At 42.1% G+C, this 25,785-nt stretch overlaps 1 protein-coding gene across 3 annotated transcripts in view; it reads right to left on the minus strand.

The window, feature by feature from the left end:
* FAM171A1 (family with sequence similarity 171 member A1) overlaps nucleotides 1–25,785 on the minus strand; it is a 69,199-nt gene that overhangs the window by 16,218 nt on the left and 27,196 nt on the right. Inside the window, exons 2-5 of one of the 3 annotated variants that reach the window (XM_081931616.1) lie at nucleotides 19,143–19,370; nucleotides 13,983–14,075; nucleotides 9,369–9,527; nucleotides 7,369–7,506 (exon numbers count right to left, since the gene is read on the minus strand). In XM_081931616.1, the coding sequence (XP_081787742.1) occupies nucleotides 7,369–7,506; nucleotides 9,369–9,527; nucleotides 13,983–14,075; nucleotides 19,143–19,370 (618 nt within the window). Of the gene's footprint in view, nucleotides 1–7,368; nucleotides 7,546–9,368; nucleotides 9,528–13,982; nucleotides 14,076–19,115; nucleotides 19,371–25,785 lie in introns of those variants that run through there. The other 2 variants (XM_081931615.1, XM_081931617.1) reach the window with 2 other exon arrangements.

Below are 25,785 nucleotides of genomic sequence, written 5' to 3' on the forward strand. Positions count from 1 at the left end.
ATTAAAAACACGATAAAACATCAAACATTAAAAACTTCCCTAAACAGGGCTGCCTTCAGATGTCTTCTAAAAATCAGATAGTTGTTTATTTCCTTGACTTCTGATGGGAGGACGTTCCACAGGGTGAGCACCACTACCAAGAAGGCCCTGTGCTTGGTTCCCTATAACCTCACTTCTTGCAGGGAGGGAACTGCCAGAAGGCCCTCGGAGCTGGACCTCAGTGTACGGGCTGAATGATGGGTATACTTCAGATGCTCTACAACGTATCGATGGGCTTCCCTACTTTGCGTGCTTTAGGATAACCAAATTAAAAATCACACATGTACACTTGTTCTGACATGCAATCTATATGATTTTTGCTAAGTGCAGGAAAAGAAATCCCTCCCCGCAAAGGATTACTGCTCGATTCATTACTAAAATCCAAGTTGAACTTTTCATTTCCCCCCTCCTTTGTTACCGCTGTCATTTTAAGTCTGCATTTCCGTTGTATGTTTAAATTACCTGTCTAATACTGAACAAAAGAACACAGCTCTTCCCTGCACTTAGCAATTCTAATTACATCTGAAGGAGGAGGGAGGGCGAATTATGCACACAGGTAGCTTTCCATTGTTTTTGCTCCCTAAATGCTTTTTTTTTTTCGGGGGTGGGGGGAAAACTACGAAGGAAGAACTCCAGGGACATTATACATTATACTGCAAATTACTTCTTCACGGTTGGCATAGACTATACTGCTTCCTTCTCTGGTGAAAAAAAGGAAAGAAAATATAAATGCAAAAGATTCTTTTTCAGTTGCAACTCTTCACGGTTAGCGTTCAGACACCACATCACAGCCGCCACCCCAGTTCACAATTCACACTGTTTTGATTAGAAGCGAAACCTATAAAGGAAGGCAGACTCCTGGGAGATCATCTGATTTGCCTGGCAGAGGCCATAAATGCAAATCATGGGCAGGGAGTGACCGTAGCTCAGTGGAAAGGGACATGCTTTGCATACAGAAGGGCCCGAATTCAAACCCTGCCGTCGAAAAGATCAGGTAGCAAGGGATCAGTCCGTGGTTGCCAGAGCAGGCAATATTATAGTGGTACCTCGGGTTACAGACGCTTCAGGTTACAGCCACTTCAGGTTACAGACTCCACTAACCCAGAAATAGTACCTCGGGTTAAGAACTTTGCTTCAGGATGAGAAGAGAAATTGCGTGGCGGCAGTGAGAGGCCCCATTAGCTAAAGTGGTTCCTCAGGTTAAGAACAGTTTCAGGTTAAGAACGGACCTCCAGAATGAATTAAGTTCTTAACCCAAGGTACCACTGTAGTAGAATTGACAAGTGAGTAGTTTGGCCTGGTAGCAAGGCAGCTTCCACAGCTTATACCCATCACTCAGGTGTACCTGAACTAATTTGTATGAAAACACCAACCTCCTCCAACCTGGTGCCTCCAGGTGTTTTAGACTACAACTCACATCAGCCTCAGACAGCATGGTCAATGGACAAGGATGATGTTGTCCACAAAACCCGGAGGGCACCAGGGAGGAGAAGGCTTTGTTTTTACAGCGGGGAGATCCCTGTATATGCATGTAAAGCAAAATTAAGACTTTTTAGGAAAGATTTCTGCCTGAAACCCTTGAGAGCTGTTGCCAGAGACCTACCGAAGTTTCACTGAAAATGGGGATCTGTTCCTTGTAGGCTTCAATCCCAATGCAGCATAGACATGCCTTATTTTACCTACAGCAACAGTCTCTCCAAGGCTGTTTTCTTTTTGGTGGCTGTCTGCAATCTCTGGCTCAGCTCAACCATGGTTTGCGCTAACCACGGTTTAGAACCCGATGCTATGGTTTGAGCTTTGAAATGTTCAACAGGCAAACCACGAGTCAGAGCTGCTACTTTGTTTTTTGTTCTTCAGCACTCAGTGTGTAATGTGAATACATTCCCTCTGCTACCATCTCCATTGTAGTAGTAGTAGTAGTAGTAGTAGTAGTAACTATGGTTTGTCAATTCTGAAAGAATGCCAGACTATAGTTAGCACAAACCTTGGTGCACAAATCCACTCCAACTCATGGCTTCCAATTATAGTTTGCCAGTCAATCATAAACCAGTGTATATCAGCTCAAACTACACACTAAACCACATATGAGGTTCTTTAACCATGGTTTGATATGACATCAGCACTGAATCCTCATAATGCTAAACCATACATCTAACTATGCTTTACTATGATCACACCTGTCTGTTTTGTCTCTCTCTGCTCTTACAAGGGGGAAAAAAAGCCACAACCCCCTACTTAGTGTTATATCAGACTCAGAGACTGCGCTACAAGAAACCACAATAAAAAATCAAGAACAAACATCAGCTACAGATCATGGTTTACTTGAAGCAGAACAAACTACAACGAAAAGACATAATGCTAAGCCAGGGACTGCAGTTTGTTTCTTCTCAGCATGTGGAAAGGAGCAAAAGAACCCTCTTAGGTACATTGATGTCAAACCATTAACTATGGTTTACTGTGATGTGCAAACTGGACTGCTGTGTCTATAGGAGGAGGTTGAGCTGCAAGTGCTGTATGCAACTTTGGCTTTTACACCTGCACTTCAGAAAATCAAACCAACATGTCTGCACCCTTAGCTTTTAATTGCTCCTTTCCAGTAAAACCTAAACAGAACGCAAAGCATTCAACACAGCAGCAGATCTTTTCCTCCCTACACCACAGCACGTCTGCTACCATGCAATTATATTTGCCTCCATTGCATTATGTAGTTGCTGCAACTGATTTAAAACTATTTTTTTTGGGGGGGGGGAGTTTCATTTCTATAGCAACCAGGGAATACCTCACTCTTTAGAAATCATGTAATCCTTGGGCAGGATAGTCTCTTTTTTATTTCAGAAAGAAGCACTTAACAATGATATTCTCTTAAGGCAGAAAAGGATGTCCAAAGCAAGTTATCAGCAACTGCCAGATAAAAAACAGCATGAGCTGTGAACTTTGCAGCGGCTCAACTTCCCCTCTGTAGCTTGAAAACAATACTTATATAACAAGCAATCTGATGTTGTTAACAATGTTGTTTTGGTAGGCACAACAATAAACGGCTTGGCTACAGTGACTACAGTCATACGTTGGTTTTCAAACAGCTTAGTTCTTGAATGTTTTGGCTCCCGAACGCCACACACCCGGAAGTGATTGTTCTGGTTTGCAAACTATTTTTGGAAGCCAAACGTCTGACGGGGCTTCTGCAACTTCCGATTGGCTGCAGGAGCTTTGGTTTCCAAATGTTTTGGAAGTCGAATGGACTTCCGAAATGAATTCTGTTTGACTTCCGAGGTACGACTTGTATGGATGAAAGATAATTTCTTAAGATGTGTTTTGTATGCTGCTGTGGTCTTTTACCACAGTTCTGCTGTTCATTTGCACACTTCTGTATACATTTGTGTACCTTAAACCTGAACACATTCACCACTGGGTAGGTGTACACATCTGAGGATTTTGAGGCTGGAGACAAATGGAAACAAATGAAAAGCATTTTGGGAGAGGCAGGGCTTTTGTCCCCAAAGCTGATCAAACAAGCTTTGCAGTTTTTTTCCAACCAATACAGAATCTTCCAAAGCCTGTTTACCAAAGGCAAAAGCAGGATGAGTTGTGCCCATCGCAAACAGTAACACTTTGAAAAAGAAAAGAAAACTATCTGATCCTGGCCCTTCATTTGAAGGGTACTGCTGTGGCCTCTTTTACTGAGACTGAAGTTGTAGTCCTGTCTTGTAGCTGCGCTTTTATTATTGTTCTTAATTGGTTTTAACTTAAGCTGCTTTGGGTCACTCTGTGAGAAAAGCAACTAAACAACAACAACATGTACACCACATGCTACCTTTGCCAAATTTTAGATCCAACAATATAAAATGTATTTGTTCGGCATTTATTCATTCAGTTTATATTTGTTCATTCAGTTTACTCCTCTTTTAAATCCAGTGGGCTGTAGGACTTCCCTTCTCCACTCTCCTCACCAAAGGAAGAGGAAGTATGAAAACATGAGGCCCATCTCCAATCTTTCCTGGTGAAAATCTCTGGGGAAAGCAATGCCTGACGTTTGTAGGTATTGTACAGTCAGTCCTGAAGGCCCAACTGTGCGCATTGACCCAAAATATGTCAGGCATTTTCTGAGGATCACCTCCAAACTCTTTATCCCAAAGCGGTGCAGGTAAGCACCTTCAGTACACTAAGCCAGTGAGCAGCACCTTGGCATGCAAACGATCCATCACAATTACTTTTGGATTAACTGGCGCTCGGTTTAGATTTACTCAGGAGGGGGTCACAGTGGTCTATTTTGCATGAAATAGAGCTAAAAACACGGTAATGGTCCAGGATGCCGGCTAAGTGTTCAGAAAAAGGAGGATGTGAGCCCAAGAATGGTACACAAGAAGCTGCATCTCACGGAAACTGAAAAGGAAAGAGCACACAAGAGCAAAGCACACAAATTCCCTTTCCTATCATGCAGACAAAGCCAATAAATGCTACTTCTGATACTGTTAAGTGCCTGCAAAAGTTTTGGAGCGGACACACAAGCGATGCATGTCTCAAAATGTCCTGCTGAAATCCTGTAACTTTTTAATATTGCAAATGTTCTGGGGAAGTGGGTGGGTTGCTCCACTATAGTTGTGCTGTTGTGCGAGAGCACCCCTCCAGACAACGGCAATGCAACAACATTGGGGAAGTGTCGCAGAACATCTAAATAAAGCAGAATGATGTGTGGACGGCCCAGTATAAATCAAACCACTAAAGCTCTATTATTGTGTTGCAGAACACACCTGCCAAAAGCGACAGCAGTCTGGTGGGACTCCTAATGATGTTGGCATAAAATGTATTCAGGGTGAGGCACAAGGAGCAACCCATTGTCCTTGGCCTGTTTGCATACGAGGCACAGCAAACATTGGCAAAGCTGCTTGAGCAGGAAGAGGAAAGGGAACAAGTCAAAAGGCCACTGATGGACTTCTAACAAACATCAGAAATAATTCACATTGCGCTATAAGTCGGTGAATGTCATCGAGTCGTGGGAAATCTGGCAGGCTACCATTCTATCTCCACCTGTACATTAACATCACAGGCTAATGGATGTATGCTTACTTTAGACCCCAAAAACCGAGGGCTTCCTTCAAAGGCGTGACAGTACATCCCACTAATGCATCTCTCTGCCTGTCATCCCCAGTAGAGGCAACTGCTGCAGATTAAGACATGGAGTGAATCTCCAGCTCGCGGAATAAACTTCGAAATGTCTCCAGGGCACAATTAGGCTGTTTAATTTTATCAATTATTCAAAAGGTGCCACTCCTTTAATTTAGTATGCTTTGCATCCAAAGCAGTTTGCAATGCTTCATTCTTGCCTGGAGTAATATGGCATATAAATGGATAATTGCAAAGTAAACGATCAGCGTGATTTATTATTATTTCTTGCTTTAATATAACAGTTCTAAGGACATTTGCGTGGAAGAAAGAGCTATTGATTTCAGTGGATCTTCCTACACTGGGTTACAACACATGACACTTCTTTCTGAGCACAGCATCCCTAGTGATATGTGCCAATGCATGTCAATGATGAAGTCAGCTGATTTCAGACTCTGGACTTAAGTGGTCCAACAAGTTGTCCTTCCTCTTTAGAGGCGAGGAACCTCTGGCACATAGGCTCAATTATACCCACCAAGTCTCTCCTATTGGCCTGGGAGGCCATTTTTGCCAAGTTACACCCACCTGCCCTAATCGTGATGTCACATATGAAATATAAGATGTCACATGTCAGGCAGGTAAAGTCAAGGCTTGGCCGAATGGATGTTTTCAGTCATTGCTGATAAGTCAATAAAGCACAGGGGAAGAAAACAGCTTGGCAAAAATGGGGGTGGAGATGTGAGCTGGCACATTTAAGAGAATGGTACATGAAACTCTGCAATCTTGTGACGTTAAATACAGTTATGCAGTCCATGAGTGTCGGACAAGGAAGATTTTAAGTGTTAAGAAATTTGAAGATGATTTTGGAATGCTAAGCAGGATATTATATTAGGAAATCCCTCCCCCTGTTTATCAACATTGGTAATTTAACAGTATATCTGATATGGTACTTTGTTTACTTCTGTGTATATGTACTGTTTTGTCTGCAAACTGAAAAATCAGCTTCATAAAATTTTCTAAAAATTACAAGTATTGAATTTTATGTCCTAATTCTTGAAATAAAATAATTTTATTCATAGCAAAGATGCTGCTCGTTATTATTACTGCTGTTATTAAGAATATTTCTCATAACTATTGTCATATTTAATAAATTTATCACAATAAAATAAAAAGTGTCCCCATGCCATTGGAAACAAAGGCCCCAAACCAGGGATGGTGACTCTCTAGGTCAGTGTTTCCCAACCTTGTGCCTCCAGCTGTTTTTGGACTACAATTCCCATCATCCCTTGCCACTGGTCTTGTTAGTCAGGGATGATGGGAGTTGTAGTTCCAAAACAGCTGGAGGCACAAGGTTGGGAAACACTGCTCTAGGTGTTGGACTTCTACTCCCATGAGCCTCTGGCAGTATGGTCAATGGTCAGGGATGATGGGTACTGAAGTCCAGTATTACTGGAACTGAGGTTAGCCACCACTGCCCTAAATGAATGTGAATATGGCTAAATTTGCCAAGGACTGTTCTATCTGTATATGCTGAAACAGATGTTTAAATACCAGATGAGGAAATTCCCTTCATTCAGCTTACCAACTGCATACTATTTACAGCTGCACATGTAGCATTTTTTAAAAATACTCAGCAGGGAACAATATATAAAGCAGATAACCAGAAGAGCGAGAGATTTAAGTGTCTGGCCACTGTGACTTAATGATCTAATTCAGAAAGCCTCTTTCCTCGCAATCATTTGCAAATGTATGTGCCAACCTTTTAAACAGGATACAGGAAAAGGTGGACTGCTACTTGCAGGAAATAAACCAGGCAAGCATGAGTCAATTTTCTGTCTCCCTTCACAGAAGTAAAAATGGCAATCTTGAATCGTAAATGAAAACTGAAGTAAATGGGCTCTTGAATTAATGGATTCTACATCCTGGAATTAAACTAAAAGACAGCCAAAATCCAACTGGCAAACAACAATAAAGGCAGTGTCACACTTGGCTTTGTGAAACACAAAATGCTAAGTCTCACTTAAATAGGAGGCTCCCATAAAAATTCTACCCCAAACTGTAAAATAAGAACCGCAAAGGAGAATTCTCATAATCAAGCAACAACAAATCATTCTTGAACCATCATGAATAATTGCCTCTCATTACACTTCAGCTGTGTTCCAATCTGAGGTTGTGAATTATCTAATGAAGTGTTTGAAAATTGAGGATTAGTGACAAAAGGCTCCTTACCAAATTTTTGGTCAAACCTCCAAGCGGGCACATGGGTGCTATGCTTCAAGTTGTTGGTTGTAGGGAGAGGCACTGTTACATAGATGGGTCCATTCACTGGAACTGGAGTCCCATCGCTTCTGAGTAAGTGAACACTAACTGCAGTGACAGGAGTAAGATCATACCTAGTGTTATTTCCTGCAAGCAAATGAACAACAGTATGAAAATGCATAAAATATAACTTCCAAAGCCAATTAATACATAGAATGATTATATGAACACCCACTATTTTTTATTAACGAATCAGCTTCTTGCTACCTAAGGGTGGCATGACCTGGACACCACTTTGCAAAATTTAAAGCATATGAGGCCAGTTACAGGCAGTGGCAGAGCCAAAATGAACATTGCGTTAATGGTGTGATTAACAATCACAATGTGGTTTTTTTAAAAAATAAAAAGGGCTAGTTCTTGGTAAAAATCCCCCTCTTCCCATGTGACATTAGAGGGGGAAAACTCAAATTGGCTTCATGATTGCAGTTGGAGATGGAAGGCTTAAATACCCCTATCCATATGGCTGATGACTACCATCCCCACAATACCCAATTTTTACTTTTATTTTAGAAAGCTACAACGTGATTGCTAATCACATCATTAACTAATGTACAGTTTGGCCTTCAGCTCATTCCAATTCAACATTACAATCCTACAGAGGTTTTAACTTCCTTGTTTCAAATTGCTTAAGAGTTTGGCCACATGCCTCTCAGATGAAAGCACCACTGATTACATTGTCTTGCTCTGTCCATCCCATACACCGACAGCTTGCTGGTGACAAAGAAAGTGGCAAGCAAAGGATGACAATGACAAGCAATTGTTGTTCCTGTCATCCTGCGGCGGCGATGCTTTCTCTGCATGTGGACATTTAGCAAATAAATCCAAGGTGTGAATTGAAAGTACTTTCACGCACATATGAATGACCTGTCAGTTTCCCCATTCAGCTGCATCCCTTCACCCTGCCGTGATCCACAACCCAGAGACCATGCACTGTGCAACACAGGGGGTTCAGAGGATAATGAAGCTTCAGCCCTGGCCTTGGGGAAAGAACAGTTAGGACTGTCTTCCAGACCCCCCTGACTGAGACATGGCACCCGTCTCCCCAGCCTATCAGGATCCAAGGGCTGCAGAATACGGTGACGGCCCCTTAAAAGCCAGTCAGTTCATTTGAGATGGTGGGGTGTACCGCATGACAGGTCCAGACTACTTATAAGAAATTTGTTGTTGCTAGATCAGCGGTTCTCCCCATATGCTGTTGGACTACAACTCCCATCATCCCTGAGCTTGGGCCTTGCTAGCTAGGGGTGATGGGAGTTGTAGTTCAACAACATCTGGGGACCCACAGGTTGAGAAAGGCTGTGCTAGATGGTTGCTGAGACATCAGCTTGCAATGCTAGCTCAGCAGGACCCTGGGAGCTCTCCAAGGTCCTGTAGATACTTTGGGTGCCTTGCATTCCTGACTGAGTTTCTTGGTGGGACACTGTCCAGCTTTCCCTGTGAGCCTCAAGCTCTCTTAGGACAAGACCCCTTATTTCTGCAACGACAGGAGTGCCTGCTAGGTGCCCTATCATTTCAATATTGATGCAGAGAACTAGATGCAGACAGCCTTGAGGAAGGGAAGGGGAACAGGCCATTCTGACCAAGTATAAATTAAATGTAGGGTTTTATTTTTATCCTTTGCACTTTAAAAGGCCATAAATCAGGCCTACACAGTCTGTGACCCCTGAAGCAGAACAGCAGAGTCCCTGGAGGATTGACTTCAGTTTGGTGGGTCACAAGTCGGCTACAAATGATTTTGGGGGTTGGGTTATCCTTTTTTTAAAAAATAAATAAATCAGGAAAAATGTTAATACAGGCAGTAAATAACAGTTAGTGGTACACAGAAATGGTACTATTCTGGTAATACTCGAACTAAACTAGTCCGATAGAACTTAAAACATGCTTTAATAATCACAAGAACAAAAGTTTACCAGTTCCATTGCCATCATATCCTTGTAAATAAGGAAAACTATCCACTTCCCAAGGTGAACTAGCTGAAGTAAGAAATGCTGTGAGGTCGCTAAAGCTGGTATTCTCTGGCAGTTTCAAGGCTCTCCTTTGAAAATGAACTTTGGGCTGGATCCGTGCACCTAGCAATAAGCAAAGGAACAGAGCAACTAAGCAAATGAATCTACATGAAGCAAGTTTTCTATAAATGCAATTATAACTTTAGTAGCAAAGCCATGTTATTCCCCATATTCCCCACAGGATTACGTTTATGATATCTATGGGAGATAGCCAGCATTCATGGTTTGCTTAATTTAATGGATTCCAGTGAAAGCAAACAACGCCAGCAGCAATTAGCATTCGAAAATTAAGCAAGCAATAAGTGATACAAGATCCCAATGGTTAATTCAGCTAGGATGTTTGGCTATTTCATCTAAAAGGAAGCCATCATCCCTCTTCAAAGTCAAAACGTACCTTTAACGGTGCACTCCTATGTATACCTTCTCAGAAGCAAGTTCCATTGCATTCACTGTTAAACATGCCTAAGATTGCTGTATAAAGTTATCTGCAGCAGGAAACGGCTAATTGTTTTAGTACATGTAAATCCTGAACGTGAGCAAACGATCAGGCACACAGAAGTAATGTGACAGGGCAATGCAATTCAATGTACATGTGCACAGTACATTTAAAACACAGAACTGCCATTCCCAGTGTTTCCTGGAAAGGAGGACTGTTAAACCTTTATGGGAATTGTAGATATGTGATGAACACAGAGCTCTCCTAACAACTCTCAGCACCCTTGACAAACTTCAAGTCCCAGAATTCTTTGGGGGGGGGGAAGCCATGACTACTAAAGTAGTATAAGGTAAAAAAGGTAAAGGACCCCTGGATGGTTAAGTCGAGTCAAAGGCAACTATGGGGTTGTGGCACTCATCTTGCTTTCAGGCTGAGGGAGCCAGCGTTTGTCCACAGACAGCTTTCCGGGTCATGTGGCCAGCAGGACTAAACTGCTTCTGGCGCAATGGAACACCGTGACAGAAATCAGAGCATACAGAAATGCCATTTCCCTTCCCACCGCAGCGGTACCTATTTATCTACTTGCACTGGCGTGCTTTTGAACTACTAGGTTGGCAGAACAATGGGAGCTCACCCTGTTGCGGGGATTTGAACTGCTGACCTTCTGATCAGCAAGCCCAAGAGGCTCAGTGGTTTAGACCACAGTGCAAATGTGTGTAGGGGGGCTCATTTGTTCTCCAGGTGTTCACTTGCTTTCTCTCTGGGTCTGTGCCTTCACTTACATTTACCATCCTGTTGTAAGAAGTTAAACTCCTTCCAAAGGCCACTTGCAGACCCTGCTCCATGTTCAGCTAGAACATGTCACTAAACTGCAATAATGCAGGAGGAAGTTACGTGAGGGCTGCATGCATGTGTGTATGCAGAAATCTTTGACTTTTGAAAGGCTTAAGTACAGCCTATGGTCCACCCAATGTTGCCTATGACCCCACCCACCACTGGCATCGAGGCCCTAGGAGGATGCCTCTTGAGGGAATGTGAACACAGGGAAGCCATTGCAGCACTGGCCTGCAGCATCTCTCAGCTTGAAGGCAGTTCTGGGGTGGAATCATGCCCAGAGAAATCATTATGGTCCTCCCTAGGTTTCTGAATGGCCCTCGTTCATTAAATTCCTGCTACTTTATAGTCACTGAAGCAGGGCAGTAGTTCCAGAAAGCCAGGAGTGCAGGAGTCTTTGCTGGCTCTGGTGTCAAGAAAAGAGCTATCACCTCAAACCTCCATCCTCCAGGTCGAGAGCAACTTGGCTTGATTCTGTTGAAGAGTTCAAACAATCTGCCTGTCATATACCAAGCCTCCACCCCTGTGGAAATCCCCTGTAGGGGAAGCCGTCTTCTAATGATTTATGCTTTCCTTGAACTCTCAACCAACAATGAACTTTTGTTCAAAGCCACTTAATGGGATTGGAGGGTTTGGAGTCTTGGAAGGATTAGAGACAGCTTCATGTAGTATTTATCATTTCAGGTCCCATTAGGTATCTGCTTCTGAAGCCAAAAGCACTTCTCCACAAATTTGTACCATTAACAAAGCTTTGCAGCAAACACAGGCAGGCCCCATCTGCAAGCTTTTGCATAACATGCAAATGAAGATTTAAAACAGCTGTTACTGTATTCCCAAGAGCTTCTTTTTCAATACATGGAGTGTACTTAAAGAAAACAAAAAAACCCTGCCAATCAAGGATTAACTCCTTATTACAAGGTATGGTGTGTGGTTCTAGGGTGACCAGCTTTATTGCTTTGGGGTCCTCATTCAATACATTTAGCTTTAAATCTGTGTAAAAATGAGTTAAGGAATCATAATTTTAATGCCTACTCAAAAGATAAGCTTTACTTCCAACAGCTTTCTGTCATTTACACTAGTTTCGTAACTGAATGCTTCCCCAGAATGAAATTATTATTATTATTATTATTATTATTATTATTATTATTATTATTTAATTTATTATTTAATTATAAATAATTATTATTATTTATACCCCGCCCATCTGGCTGGGTTTCCTCAGCCACTCTGGGCGGCTTCCAACAAAATATTAAAATCACCAGGGACTGGGAATCACCAGGGACACAGCCTTTTCAGTAGTGGCACCCTAATTATGGAACAACCTTCCCAGGGAGGTACAACTGGTGTCATCTAGTGTTTCCACATTTTGAAGAGCAAAAAAGAGGGCACTATGACAGCCATTCAAAGCAAATAAATGCAACTTGTCTCAAATTTTACTCCTGAAAAGGAGGACGTGTCCTGGAAAAGGAGGACACATGGCAACCCTAAACTTAGCAGTCTTTTCAGCTCCAAGTGAAGACCTTTCTGTTCATTCAGGCCTTTCAAATATTCACTGTAGTCTGGGCCTTTCAGTTTTAAAATCTGTTGACTTGACTTAGGGTGCCTGGTGAATTTTGTTTTCATTGCTATTTATGATGCTTTTGATTCTTGGTCTTATTTGTATTCAGATTGCTCTCTTACCTATTCTTTTTCTTACCTATTTATTTGTAAGCCACTCAGAGAAATTTATGCTATGGGGAGAGCTACAAATGCCACAAGTGACCACTAAGATGATTAAGTGCTTTCTGCCCCCAATAAAAATAAATTCATATCCAGTTATGTACTCAGAACCAGAGCTTGCAGTACAAACTTACGCCTAGTCAAAATAAAGCCTCACTGTGTTCAATGGGGCTTACTCCCAGGTAAGGACAAAATGTTGTGAGGGTAAAATGGAGAGGGGGGAGAACTTTGTATGCCGTATTGAGCTCCTTGGAGGAAAGGTGAAATATATATGTAATAATAAAGTAAAATAAATAATAAACACTTTTCACTTAGAACAACAGCAATGTATTGGAACAATTACAGCAGCTTTCTGAAGCACAATGCGAGCACCAACCACAGACAGCTGCTAAATCTGGGATCCCTATCAGGGCACCTTTGGGTACAATGAAGCCCCTGGGGGCTTGCAAAGCCCCTGAGCCCCTCCCTGGCACTCAGCGTCCCTTTTGTCAGGAGGTGGCAAAGGTAGCTGGCAACCCAAGATTTCTCAAATAGCAAGGAGTCGAAGGCAAATTGAAGGTAGCATTTTTTATTTTTGCATATTAGCGAAGTTAACTATGAGAAACGCTGGAGCATGCATAGCTCCCCCATGTTGTACAGTACGTAGTGATATTTGCTCTACCTCAGGGATAGCTCTGCTCAGTCATAAATCTCTGCCTGTGCTGCTTTGCATATGGATGAATATCCACAACAAAAACAAAAGCAGCAGAATAACACAGAGTAATTTTATTATCTCAGACGACTCATTGCAAAAGAAAAGAAACCTCTCCAAGAATCCTCAGCTGCAGCTTAGACAATTCATGCTGTGGAGCAGAAGCACAGTTTTGGTTCCTTCAATACAGGATGTACAAGGTGTTGGGCTGTGGCTTCAGGCCATAACAGCAGTACAGACGTAAACCGGTTCCACTGCCATGCTTCCTTTCCCTCAAGGAATTGTGGGATCTCTTTTAAGACAGAATTTTCAGCACCATCACAAAACTACAATTGCTACAGACAGCAACTGTCAACTTTAAAGAATGTACAGCTGTGAAATGTGCATGCGTAATCCAAAACCACTAATAAAGTTGGCTTTTTTTCTCAGAGAGTTTGCTTTATTCATGTGCAGATTATGCATATGTCATTAATCAAGCAACCCAATCTCTTGCAATTTATCTGTATTATTTGTCACCTACTATGAAAACCTCAGGGTGTTCAGTTCCATCTTGGGAGACGCACAACTTAAAACTTGCTTTATAAAGAGCAAATATCTGTTTTTAAAGGGATGGGTTGTTCACGCGACTTGCATCCTAGGAGCCAGGCATAAGAAATTATTAGGTAAGGGCAGTAGAGGCTTCTACTGGCTCTCTAGATCACCTAATTCAGCTCAGCTAACACCCCTTCCTGCCACCATCAGGATGTCAAGGTGGGAAAAGGCTAAAGTCCTAGCTCTAGCTGTGAGAGAGGTAAAAACTATTATGACAAAGTAAAGAAGGTCCCTTTACACCACATACCTTGAAATCCTGAGACTATCTGTACAACATCTTCATATACCATTAGAGTAGCTGAACGTTCAGGAAGAAGGCCAAGACTTAGAGAAGAAAACACTGTGGAAGGGAAAGTGGTTAAGTGCAATATAAAGTAATATTGAAAGAACTCTTTCCTGCAGATCCCCAATCTTTCAAAGTTTACCAACTAATGCCTTTTTTAGGTAATGCATCTGGGTAATGCATTTGTTTTCTGAACTACTGCATCTACCAAATATATCAACATGCATTGGCTTCAACAACTTTTGTATGCAGGAGTTTGTACATTATGTGTCCACAAGTAGAAGATCAACTTAAGACAGCAATAATTAAAGAATCCTGATGTATAGTGAGAGGAATGACGAACATTCCACAAGCAGTACACCACATGTGATCACTTTTTTAAACACACGATGGAAAATACAGTCTCATTGTCCCCTCTACATGGCAGATTTGGTCTATATAAGGATCTAGCTCAGCAACTCCTGGTGTCCTCCAGACTAGAGTCTCCCAAACTTGGGTCTTCAGCTGTTTGTGAACTTCAACTCCCATCATCCCTAGCTGGCAGGACCAGTGGTCTTGGATGATGGGAACTGTAATCCAAAAACAGCTGCAGACCCAAGTTTGGGAAACCCTGCTCCAGATATTACTGGGCTTCTGCTCCCTTCAGTCCCAGCCAGCATGGTCAATGGTCAGAGGTGATGGAAGTTGTAGTCCAAAAACATTTGGAGAGCTGTCACCCTACCCAGTCTTAAATGCAAGTTGTACTGGAATTCAGATTCAGTGGTTACAGCACAATTTTTCTAAAAATAAGAACAGAATTCAAAATCTAAGGAAATACTGTAATTAACAGAGTTCATTAAAATTTTGCAGCAAATTAAATGTTTCAGTTTCTGTAACTCCAAATCTAGAAAGAAAGAAAAATATTTTTTTCCAGAAGATGGGAGCACACCCTCCAAATCTGAGGTGTTGTTTAACAGATTTTCTTCCCAGCAAACAAAGGAGCTTGGTGTCAATATCACTAAGTATTAATCTGTAAGACAATCTGTATATTTCAAAAGTCAGGAGCAGTTTCCCTGAATTCCAAACATTCTTCATGAAGTTGGGGAACTACTAGTTGTATTTAAAATAGCAGGAGATACCCGCCAGTACTCATGTAAACGTTAGATGTATAAAGATTTTCTTCTAGTACTGCTATAACCACATTTACATTTGAGAATGCTCTGCTAAGCATTAATAAATTCACACTATAAATCAGAATCTTCTCAAATTTCAGCTGTTCCATCACAATAACTTCTTTGCTCATACTAAAAGCATGTATCAGGCATAATGTACTACAAGGAGAATGAATTATGGAATAGGTAGCTCTGAAGGATAGAAATATAATATTTTTTTTCTTTTTTGCACCTAATTTTTATTGGTAAGAATTAAAGCCAATGCAATTCAAATAGCTTGAAGAAATGAAGAATATGTACCAGTGCAGTTCCCAATTAATCAGCAAATCAAAACAAGCACAGCCTATGAATGTTCCTGAGATTTTGACTCCTTTTTGACAGTTTATTAGCCATATGTAAACATTAATATACAATAATTAAAAATCACATTTTATTGTCCTCATATTATTAAGTTTAACAAATAACAGCATGTCCCATAGAACACATCTGGTAAAAAGTCTGTTGTTTTTTATTTTTACTTCCAAAATAATCTTAACACAATAACCTTAACAAATAAGAAAGAAAACACAACACGTTAACTACAAGCTTATATAAACAGCACAGCTGCATAATTGCACCATTACCAATTCATTGCATGGTTATAGTATACTTTAAAATATTTAAGGCACATTGCGTATATTATTAGAGATCTTAAATTACTCTAAATCGCTGAAAAGTGCTTCTGTATTTGGATTTAGAGCATTATTTATGCAAAAACAAATGGAGACCATTTTGCAGTAAATTTGTTCCAACTTTGTCTTCTTTCATTTATTCTTGTGTAGGGTACTAATGCGATCATGAGTGAAAAGCCCCACATTTTATATTTCCATTCCCATAATGTGATTATTAGGGCCGCCCCAAAACATTTTCCCACCTGGAACAAAGGACAAGATGCTGTCTGCTTCATTCTGCACCCAGAAGCCAACTGGACAGGCAGGCGAATGTTACTTTAACACCGGTGACAGAATAGCATCCACCACACCTGAAGGCAGCAGGCAAGTTTAGTGGGTGCAGAACAGACCACATGGTTCATCACACAGCTCTGTCCTCCCAGTTCCTCAACTTCATTCCCTGCCCACCTCCTCCCAGTACCTGGGAAGAATGGGATATGAATATACTACTACTACTGTCCTGATTGGACGCGGGTGGCGCTGTGGGTAAAACCTCAGTGCCTAGGAGTTGCCGATCGCATGGTCGGCAGTTCGAATCCCCGCGGCGGGGTGAGCTCTTCGGTCCCAGCTCCTGCCCACCTAGCAGTTCGAAAGCACTCCCAAGTGCAAGTAGATAAATAGGTACCGCTTTATAGCGGGAAGGTAAACAGTGTTTCTGTGTGCTGCGCTGGTGCTGGCTCGCCAGAGCAGCTTCGTCACGCTGGCCACGTAACCCGGAAGTGTCTTCGGACAGCGCTGGCTCCCGGTCTCTTAAGTGAGATGAGCGCACAACCCTAGAGTCGGACACGACTGGCCTGTATGGGCAGGGGTACCTTTACCTTTACTGTCCTGATTATTATATGGATTAGTTGTTGGACAGTCTGGGACAACCTTCCTCAACCTGGTGCCCTTCAGAAGTGTTAGGACTCCAACTCCCATCAGCCCCGTCTGTCACAGGTAAAGGTCAGGGTTGGCAGCAAATGTAGTCAGGGGACAGAGTGCTGCTCTAGGATCACTGGTTCATCCTCCCACTAAGGGCCAAACCCAGGCCACAAAGTTAGGGAGGTCTCCCTAGTTTTCCTCTTTGTTATCAGGTTTCCTCAAGCTCTTCTACCATCCCTTAAATGTTTTTGGGGTTCCCAATGGAGGAACTTTAATCACCAAGGTTTCTCCCACCACGGCTCACAGCTGAGCTTATGAAAGTCTTGTTTTACCTCCATTCAAAGCCGTGTCCCAGTTGGCAGTATCCGCACTGAAGTAAAAGCCAGTTTGAAAATAATAATGTTTGCACACTTTAAAACTTGTGGTTTGCATTAAGCTGCATTAATTTATTATTAATCATAAAGAAGAATGGTTTTGCACGACACATTTCTCTCTCCCCCCCCCCTTTTCATCTCATTTGGTCATTTATCAGAGGAACTAAGTGCAAATAAGGGGACAAAATAATAGCTCCTTCTCACTGCAATTTGTGGCAAAATGCCTAATGAACTCGGCAGAGGATGCCCAAACAAGCGTTCCTTTCAGAAGCACACACTCATTTCGAGTGCCTTCTCTTGAAAACGCACAAAAAGCCTAGTTCAGATTTCAATGACTTGTCAAAAGCTCTGCGAAACTGGTTCTTTCCTCAAAAAATTAAAACAAAATCAATATTAAAAGCAAAAAAAATGCACTGTAAGGACCCATATATACAAGAAATATGGGCTGAAATAAAAGGAATAATCTACCCTGCACACTAATGGCACCCTTGAGTCCCTCCCACTCCCCCTGCCAAAATTTTGATTAGACATGAAAAAAGAAAAACAATATTCTTTAGTTCATCGTTTTTCAAATACAGCAACAGTGGCTGCACTGAGTCCCCAGCATCTTCTGATGCAAGCAGAAGGGCACTTGTTCACTAACTGACTAGAAAAGGGTGCAACTGTGCCTCATACATGCCCCTATGTCTCAGCTGTAGGAAAGGCATAGCTCAGAAGCCTTGCATGCAGAGAGTCCCAGATACAATCATTGGCATCTCTAGGTAGGGCTGGAAAAGCCTCCTGCCCCAAACCCAGGAGAGGTACTGCCTGTCAGTGTAGCCGCCCTGGGTAAGTTGGACCAATGGTCTGACTCATTATACAGCAGCTTCCTTTGTTCTATATTTCACAGCTACCTATCAGTTTGAAAACCTCTGCTCTATTTAATGCATGACTGCTCTTTTCAAGCAAGCCAGGTCAGCCAATATCAGAGAGGCCCCTTTTAACTCCAAAATGGAGGAAATATCGATGGAAAAAAAACGGGCGAGAACGTCCTCATCAAGAGGCCAAAGAAAGATCAGCTGAAGTGATTCTCCCCTCTGGTCAGAAATAATTCTCTGCCCCACTGCCAGTTACCATAGTCTGGCCCCATCCATTTGCTAGGGCCAGGGTAGGAAAGACGGGGCCCTCCCATAGCTGTCAACGTTTCCCTTTTTTTAAACGGGAAATTCCCTTACTCTGAATAGGATTCCTCGCAAGAAAAGGGAAAAGTTGACAGCTATGGGCCCTCCAGATGTTGCTGGACTACAGCTCCCATCACTACTGATCATTGGCCATACTGACTGGGGCTGATGGGAGTTGGAGTCCAACAACCTCTGGAGAATCAGAGATTCCTCATTCTGGCTTCACATGTTCAGCTTCATTATGATCCAAGACACAACACTGGCGCTGAAGCCAAGCTAAGGAAAGCACGGTCAAACTAAAGGATTATGGGGAGAGGCACTGTTCTTACTGGGCACCCATATTCTTCTCATATGAAAAAAATCAGGTTATTATCATATTCATATCAACCACCCTGGGCCCTAAAATTGGCAGGTGAGGCCTCGTTGGTGCTGCTGCTACCAGGGGCTGCTGGATTTGCACTGACCCAAGACTGGGCATTTTCAGTGGCCATTTGCAATTTGAGAGAGGTGCACCTGTCTCACTGACTTTCAATTTAAAAACAGGCATTGCCCAGGCATTTATTTGATGGCTGAAAGGCCCCCTTTTTCCTGACAGCCCTGAGATGACTGATTTTAAGTGCTTTTAGAATGCTTGAAAAATATATATATATTGTATTATTGATGTGTTTGTCACCATGGGCTCCTTTGAAAGAAAGGATGGGATATAAATGATGAATGAATGAATGAATGAATGAATGAATAAATAAATGATAAATATGATTTTTAGCATTCAGGGTTTTTTTTTTGTTCTTAAGAAACAACCACAGTTTTGTACCCCCCCCCCTTAGAAATAAAATCTTACCTCAGAACAAAAATAAAGATCTCTTACCAGGCAATCTTATTGGTTTCCATGGTGCAGAGTTTGGCACGTAAGCATGTTTAGTCGCAGTAACGATCAGCTGACTGCCCAGCTTATACTGAAACTTGATGAAGGCAGTGCCATCTGCTCCTGAGGTTCCAGAGGCAATGGGGATCTGGTTGGTAAAAATCTCAATAAAGGCTTCGGTGACTGGCTGATGTGTGCTGGCATCACTTACGTGGACCTTCAGAGTCACATCTGCAAACAACAACAACAACAACGTAGCAGTTAACCTTGGGGAAAGCTTCGCATTCCACATTTGCACAAAACAGGTGCCAAAAAAAGGTATATATGAGGTATTGAAGGAACGGGAGTACCCATTCCAAATGCTAGGATTAACCTTTAAACTCCATATAATCTTCACCTGAGCACCTTCTCAAGGTACCTTTGCTCCCATTGATGCCAACAGGAACTCCCCCTGCAAGTCTAATTCCAATAGGGAGCAGAGGGTTCTGTAAGGATGGCAATGAGAAGGGGAGAAAGACAAAAGGGGAAAGCGGCCGGCGGGGCTTGGCAGAGAGAGAGAGAAAAGGGGGTGGTCTAATGTTGGCTCTTAGCCCTCTGCTGGCTCCAGCCCTTCACACCTTGGCTACCCACCACTGCTATAAAGATGCTAACAAAATGTAGGTTGGAATCCAGAGAGATGAATGATTGAACCTTAGGGGGTTTTCGAGGGGGGGCAGCTTCCCCTCCTGAAGGTTTCCCATTCAATTCCAAAACTGCATTTTAATATAGTAATCACTTCCTTCCTCCTTCTCTGTCTGTCTGTCTCTGTGGTGGAAGTAAAACCAGGAAGAAAAAAAGGAGAAGGAGAAGGAGAAGGAGAAGGAGAAGAAGAGTTTGAAGTGGAGCGGATTTCTCCTTTCCCTTCCTCCCCCACAACAAACACTCTGTGAGGTGAGTGGGGCTGAGAGACTTCAAAGAAGTGTGACTGGCCCAAGGTCACCCAGCAGCTGCATGTGGAGGAGCGGAGACGCGAACCCGGTTCACCAGATTACGAGTCTACTGTCTTAACCACTACATCACATTGGAGGGGTGGAGAACAGCTTGGAGGCCAAAGAGAAATTTCACACCCAATTTTTTATTTGTAAAGTTTTTGTGCCACCTTCTCCCCATCTGCTTTATAAAAGCAGAACTGATGGGAGGAAGGAGTTTCAACAGCACTTTGACCTCGTGCCATGAAGGGAAAAAATCCCAGATCCAACTCCAGTGTGCCTGTGGAGCAGGTGTTTTTCTAAGTTGTGGCCTCCCCAGAAGTTGACCATTGGGCTCATGGGAGCTGGAATCTAACACCATCTGGAGGGCCACAGGTTTGCTACCCCTGCTGTAGAGGTTTTGCCTATGTACTTCTGATTTACAACCATAGTAACTCAGCTCCGCATATCTTACTTATAAATATACAAAAAGCTGCCATTTTGAAGAAGTTTCTGTAGAGCCAATCTGATCCTGTTCTAGAAGCTAGTGCCATTCCATGGATACCATTAGGTGCTAATAGGTCAATTAGGAATTGACATTCCTGATCTTTAAGAATGCATTACACAACCCCATCCTTGCTAAAATACACTGTGTTATTATTTACAACAGTCACAATCCAAAATTCACTCTGAGAACAAGTACTTGCTGTCTAGATTTTTTCGGCCTCCCACACATGTTCCATTCTTCAATAATGTCACCATAGCAACAGCATATGATTAAACCCCCCCCAAACCATCCATATCACTGTGTTCTATATGCAAGGGGCTAAATCTCTACCAATTTATGGTATGAACACACAACTTGTCTTCCATCATATTCATATTTGTGCTACAGATGCACCAAATAACCAATTCATTTTACAGACCTATCACTACATTTCTATCAGCTCTGGTGTGCTTAAATATTTGTTTTATTTAACCAAATTTATATACCACTTGATTACAAAAGACAACAACTTTCTCTGGAAATCCTGAGCCTTGACTGTTTATATGTAAAACAATGAGGCATGCCATTGAAACCCAGGCAGCCATCATGGTGCCCTTCAGATGTTGTTGGACTACAATTCCCATCATTCTTGACCACTGGCCATGGTGGCTGGGGCTGATGGGAATGGTAGTCCAACCATATTGGCTACCCTCTGCCCTAGTCTGGGATATTACAAGGGGATGGAGTAGATTTCCCTTTGGGTCCCTTCCAGCCCTACAATTCTTTAATTCCGAGATTAATACGTTGAAGTTTCCAGCTCACACACTCAAAATGCTTCAGAAATTCCTGCCAAATGTGAAACGCTGTGTATATTAAGGAGAAACTGATTTGTGATTTGTACTTCTACAAGTTGTAAAGTAAGCAACAAAATGAGCTCTTTTCCAGAATATGAAACACCTTGTAAGAAACTGAAGCTCTGTGATCTAAAGCTAGAAAGCTAGGGCATGCACCGTTAACATTCATTTTCCTTTGACTTGACTATTAATTCAGAAGAACCAGTGTAGCAAGGAATAATGTGGCATGCAAGAAACAATAGTGAAGTAATAAAAGGTGCAGGTGAACATTACAGCTACAAAAGACTGTTCAGAAGCACCGATTCTAGAATTACACATTTTATACTGAAAGAACGAACAGGCAAAGAAAACAAAACTTCCCTGTTTGGAAGAAGATAGGAACCGTAATGTGATCCAGTCTGGCGTAATGGTTAAGGTGCTGGACTAGAATCTGGGGTACTAAGATCCAAATCCTTACTCAGCCATGAAGTTCACTAGGTGACCTTGGGCCGGTCAAAAGTTTTCAGCCAAACCTGCCTCACAGGGGTGTTGTGAGGGGAAGGGGGAAGAACCATTTACCATATTTTTCGCTCCATAAGATGCACCTAGTTTTTAGAGGGGGAATGCAATTACAGGGAGCGCATGCATCCCAGGCTCTGCTCAGCGCTCCCTTTCACGAGCCGTGTGGAGCGTGCATGCAGCTCTTGGGGGCTTTTCCTGAGGAGGGAGAAGGGACTGATGGGCTGCCCTTCTCCCTCCTCAGGGAAAAGCCCCCAAGAACTGCACATACGCTCCACACGCTCTTTAAAAGGAGCTCTGAGCAGAGCCTCCCACCTGCATTCGCTCCATAAGATGCACAAACATTTCCCCTTACTTTTTAGGAGGGAAAAAGTGTGTCTTATGGAGCGAAAAACACAGTAGCCACCCTTGTACTCTCTTGAAAGGAAGGTGGGATAGGAATGTAATAATAATGAAATCAAGATAAATGCAAGCTGCCATCTTCACAGGGGCATCCTTGGAACTTTTAGAATGATATTTGGCCATAGTTAAATATTAAGCAGTCATGTGACAATATTTGACCAGTCAGCTGCCCAGTGTGTCAACCTAAGCTACAGCACTGTGGAAGAAGACTGTGCACCTGCAAGGTGCTTCTAAAGCCATAGAGCACTTTTAAAGAAACGAAATCAAACCAACAATATGTGGGCTACAAATAGCAAGCAATATTGTAGGTCGACAGTAAAGGGAACAACCTCAGAAGTCACGTAGCATTTAGCGGCTTCACAAACTACACATACTTCCTACCATTTACATGCCTTCTCCTTCAGCTCCTTGGGAAATTATACCCTAGTTGTTTTTACAACTTAGACGGCACACCAAAATCACTGGGTTTGGGTGAAATACAGCCGCGCAAATATAGCTGCCCTTTCCTATTGCTAAATTTGTTCTCTCATATAAAGAACAACGAAACCACGGTGTGGGTTATCATTTGGGAAGAGGTAAATCCAAAACAGGCCACAATCCAAAACCTACAATCCTTTCTGCACTGTCAATGTGATGTTTCAAAGAGTTCAGGGAAAACCTACATTTGATTAGACACGAATCCTCGCTGCTCCATCTGTTTTGGCAAACGGAGATTTTTCCGCTGTTTAAAACACGTTTGCTAAAAAGAAAGGCTCTTCCATGAAATGTCCCAAAGCAACAACTTGAAATAGTCACTTGGCAAGCAGCTAGGTTTCCTGGCTGCCAGACAAGTGCTGATCTAGGGAAGATGGAGCCATTAGCTTTCACTGTCGGCACAGAATGTGTTTGGATAACAAATGTTCAACATGATGTTTGCTTTAAGACTTTCCAGGTGGGATCAATCCCGATTTCCAAACGTACTTCTTTACTGAGGCAGAGAAACAGTGGCATAATCATGGATTAAATCAGAGATACTCAACACAGTGCCTTCCATTAGACTAGAACTTCCATGGCTCATTGGGCCAAATTTCCATTGCAGTCCAACAAGTCATTTTGAGTGTTATTTTAATATAAAAGGGGGTATAAATATCTAATTTAACATCTATAGGGTACCACATTGGCTATTTGTGGCTTAAATGTTGGCTGATACTACATCTTGTCCAACTGTACCCTTCTCCCTACAATCCCTTGAGCAATAGCTCTGAAAGGATACACTTCACCTAAGAATAAGATGACCATAATTTTTCTCAGGCCCTCATCTCTCAAGTTTTCCAAATTTAGGGTCAATCTCTCCCACTGCTGCATCTATTTGCCATTTTTTAAACAGAAGTCAACTCAAACATTGTCACAAAGTTCTTTCTTTGCATCTGCCCAGACACGTTTATACACACATCAGCAAATAAATTTAATGCGAACACCACTTGATCTGAACTGGCCAATTTCACAATGAGGAAAAGTGCAATGCAAAAGGAAATGTCAACATGAATGGGCATATATTCTATGGCATTTTATCTGTAAACACAGTATGGGCTTTGGGAACATGTTGGGCGCAATCTGGATTGGTTATGCAATACATGAAAATATTCAAAAATAATTCAAGCACTGCTACCCAAAATAAGTGATTGTTCTATAAGGGACTTAAGTAACTCCTACATTAACTCCAATGGCAACTAGCTGCCAAACTGTTTTGTCACCAAGATGGAAAAACACTGTAATACGGTGCCCATCTGTAAGAGGGGAATTTCTAAATCCTACACTATCTGGTTCCTAATATCTAATTTACTGCAAGCCCAGCAGAATTCTCTTTTAATTTTTAAAACCAGAAGGTGGCATAGTCTGTGGATGTTCTTCTGTTGTGTGATTAAAACCACACTCATAAATAACTTGAAACAAATATTTATAGTCACATTAATGGTCTTATATTTGATCTTTTGAGATGCCGAACCATAATATCTTTTTCAACAAACTGCTTTGAAGTTTTGCTTTACAATCAAGTGGTATATAAATTTTATGGAATAAATAAACACGTATTTTATATCTGTTATTGCATGATGATACCATAAGAAAATACCGGGCTGGATGTCCTGAACTTGTCCCATAGCATATTTTTAGAAAGAGATCCCTTTAAAAAATACAATCTGTTTCTTGAAAAACAATTAAAAGATATGAGAAATCGATTGCAACATTTTCAGAAATGAGGCATTAATTTCTATGCATATTACCAAATAATAAACTCTAATACGTTTTTCAAATTGATAATCTAGCAGTATTCTGTAATAACCCACTCTGCAGTGGATGTTTTTTAAGCCTTTCCCTACTTAAGAAAAAATATTTAATAATTAATCTGCACATGACTTCCAGCACCAGTAAAGTCATGTGTATGTTAAATACCTAGCAGAAGCAAAGCTGGGTCACAAGTTGGAGAGAAGGGAGCACTGATGATTTAAAAATGTTAAAGATCTGATGCCTGTAGGGGTGAAAAACAGAAAGCCACATTTGGGAAACTTTAGGAACCTAGGAAGCTACCTTGTATCAGGTCAAACTATGTGTTGATTTAGCTCACTGCTGTCTACTTTGATAGGCAGCGGCTCCTCAGGCCTCAGACGGAGGTCTTTCCCATCACCAGCCACCTGACCTTTTAAGGTAGAGACAGTAGGAATTGAACTTGCAGCCTTCTGCATGCAGAGCATGTGCTCTGCCACTCAGCTATGGCCTCTTTCCTTACCGCTATTGAAACATACCTGTTCTTGCTTTAACGTGACTCAGAAGCAACCCATAAGGTTACAGAACTTATGGGGCCATAACACAGTGTCCATGGGTTATAGAATCATAGAGTTGGAAGGGACGACGTCGGTCACTTAGTTTAACCCCCTACAATGCAGGAATATTTTGTCCAAGGTTGGGCTCCAACCCACAACCCTGAGATTAAGAGTCTCGTGTCCTATGGACTGAGCTAACCGGCCAGAGGCCTTCTGTAGTACCTATAGGGTTTGTTCTCTACCCCACTGGGATTAGACCTTTCAAGCCTAATAGAGGCATTGGGGGGGGGGGAGGTTTACACCTCAGGAGGGAAGAATTAACTCCCTCTTCCCAAGCTGTGACCCCAAACCACAAACACTGAGCCAACCCCATGATGCAATTACATCTCAAAGATGCTTTCTATCAGTTTCTTTGAAGCCTGATTACAATAGAAGAGAATATTTGGGTGGGGGGCTTATAGCTGGGTAGCTTCCCTGCCTAGCTGGAAACCCTCTCCCCCCCCCCAACTGCAAATGCCACCCCTTCTATTGGCTACAAACCTGTTGTGGTTGATGTGATATCTTCCTGGAGACTGCACTAAGGGAGGTAAGGTTACCTCTTTCCTCCCCAGCTGAACTCTCCAGGAAGACCACATTTTTCCAAGCCTAATTGCTGGCAGT

The sequence above is a fragment of the Podarcis melisellensis genome, assembly GCF_964234715.1.
Source record: "Podarcis melisellensis genome assembly, chromosome: 12".
NCBI lineage: Eukaryota > Metazoa > Chordata > Lepidosauria > Squamata > Lacertidae > Podarcis > Podarcis melisellensis.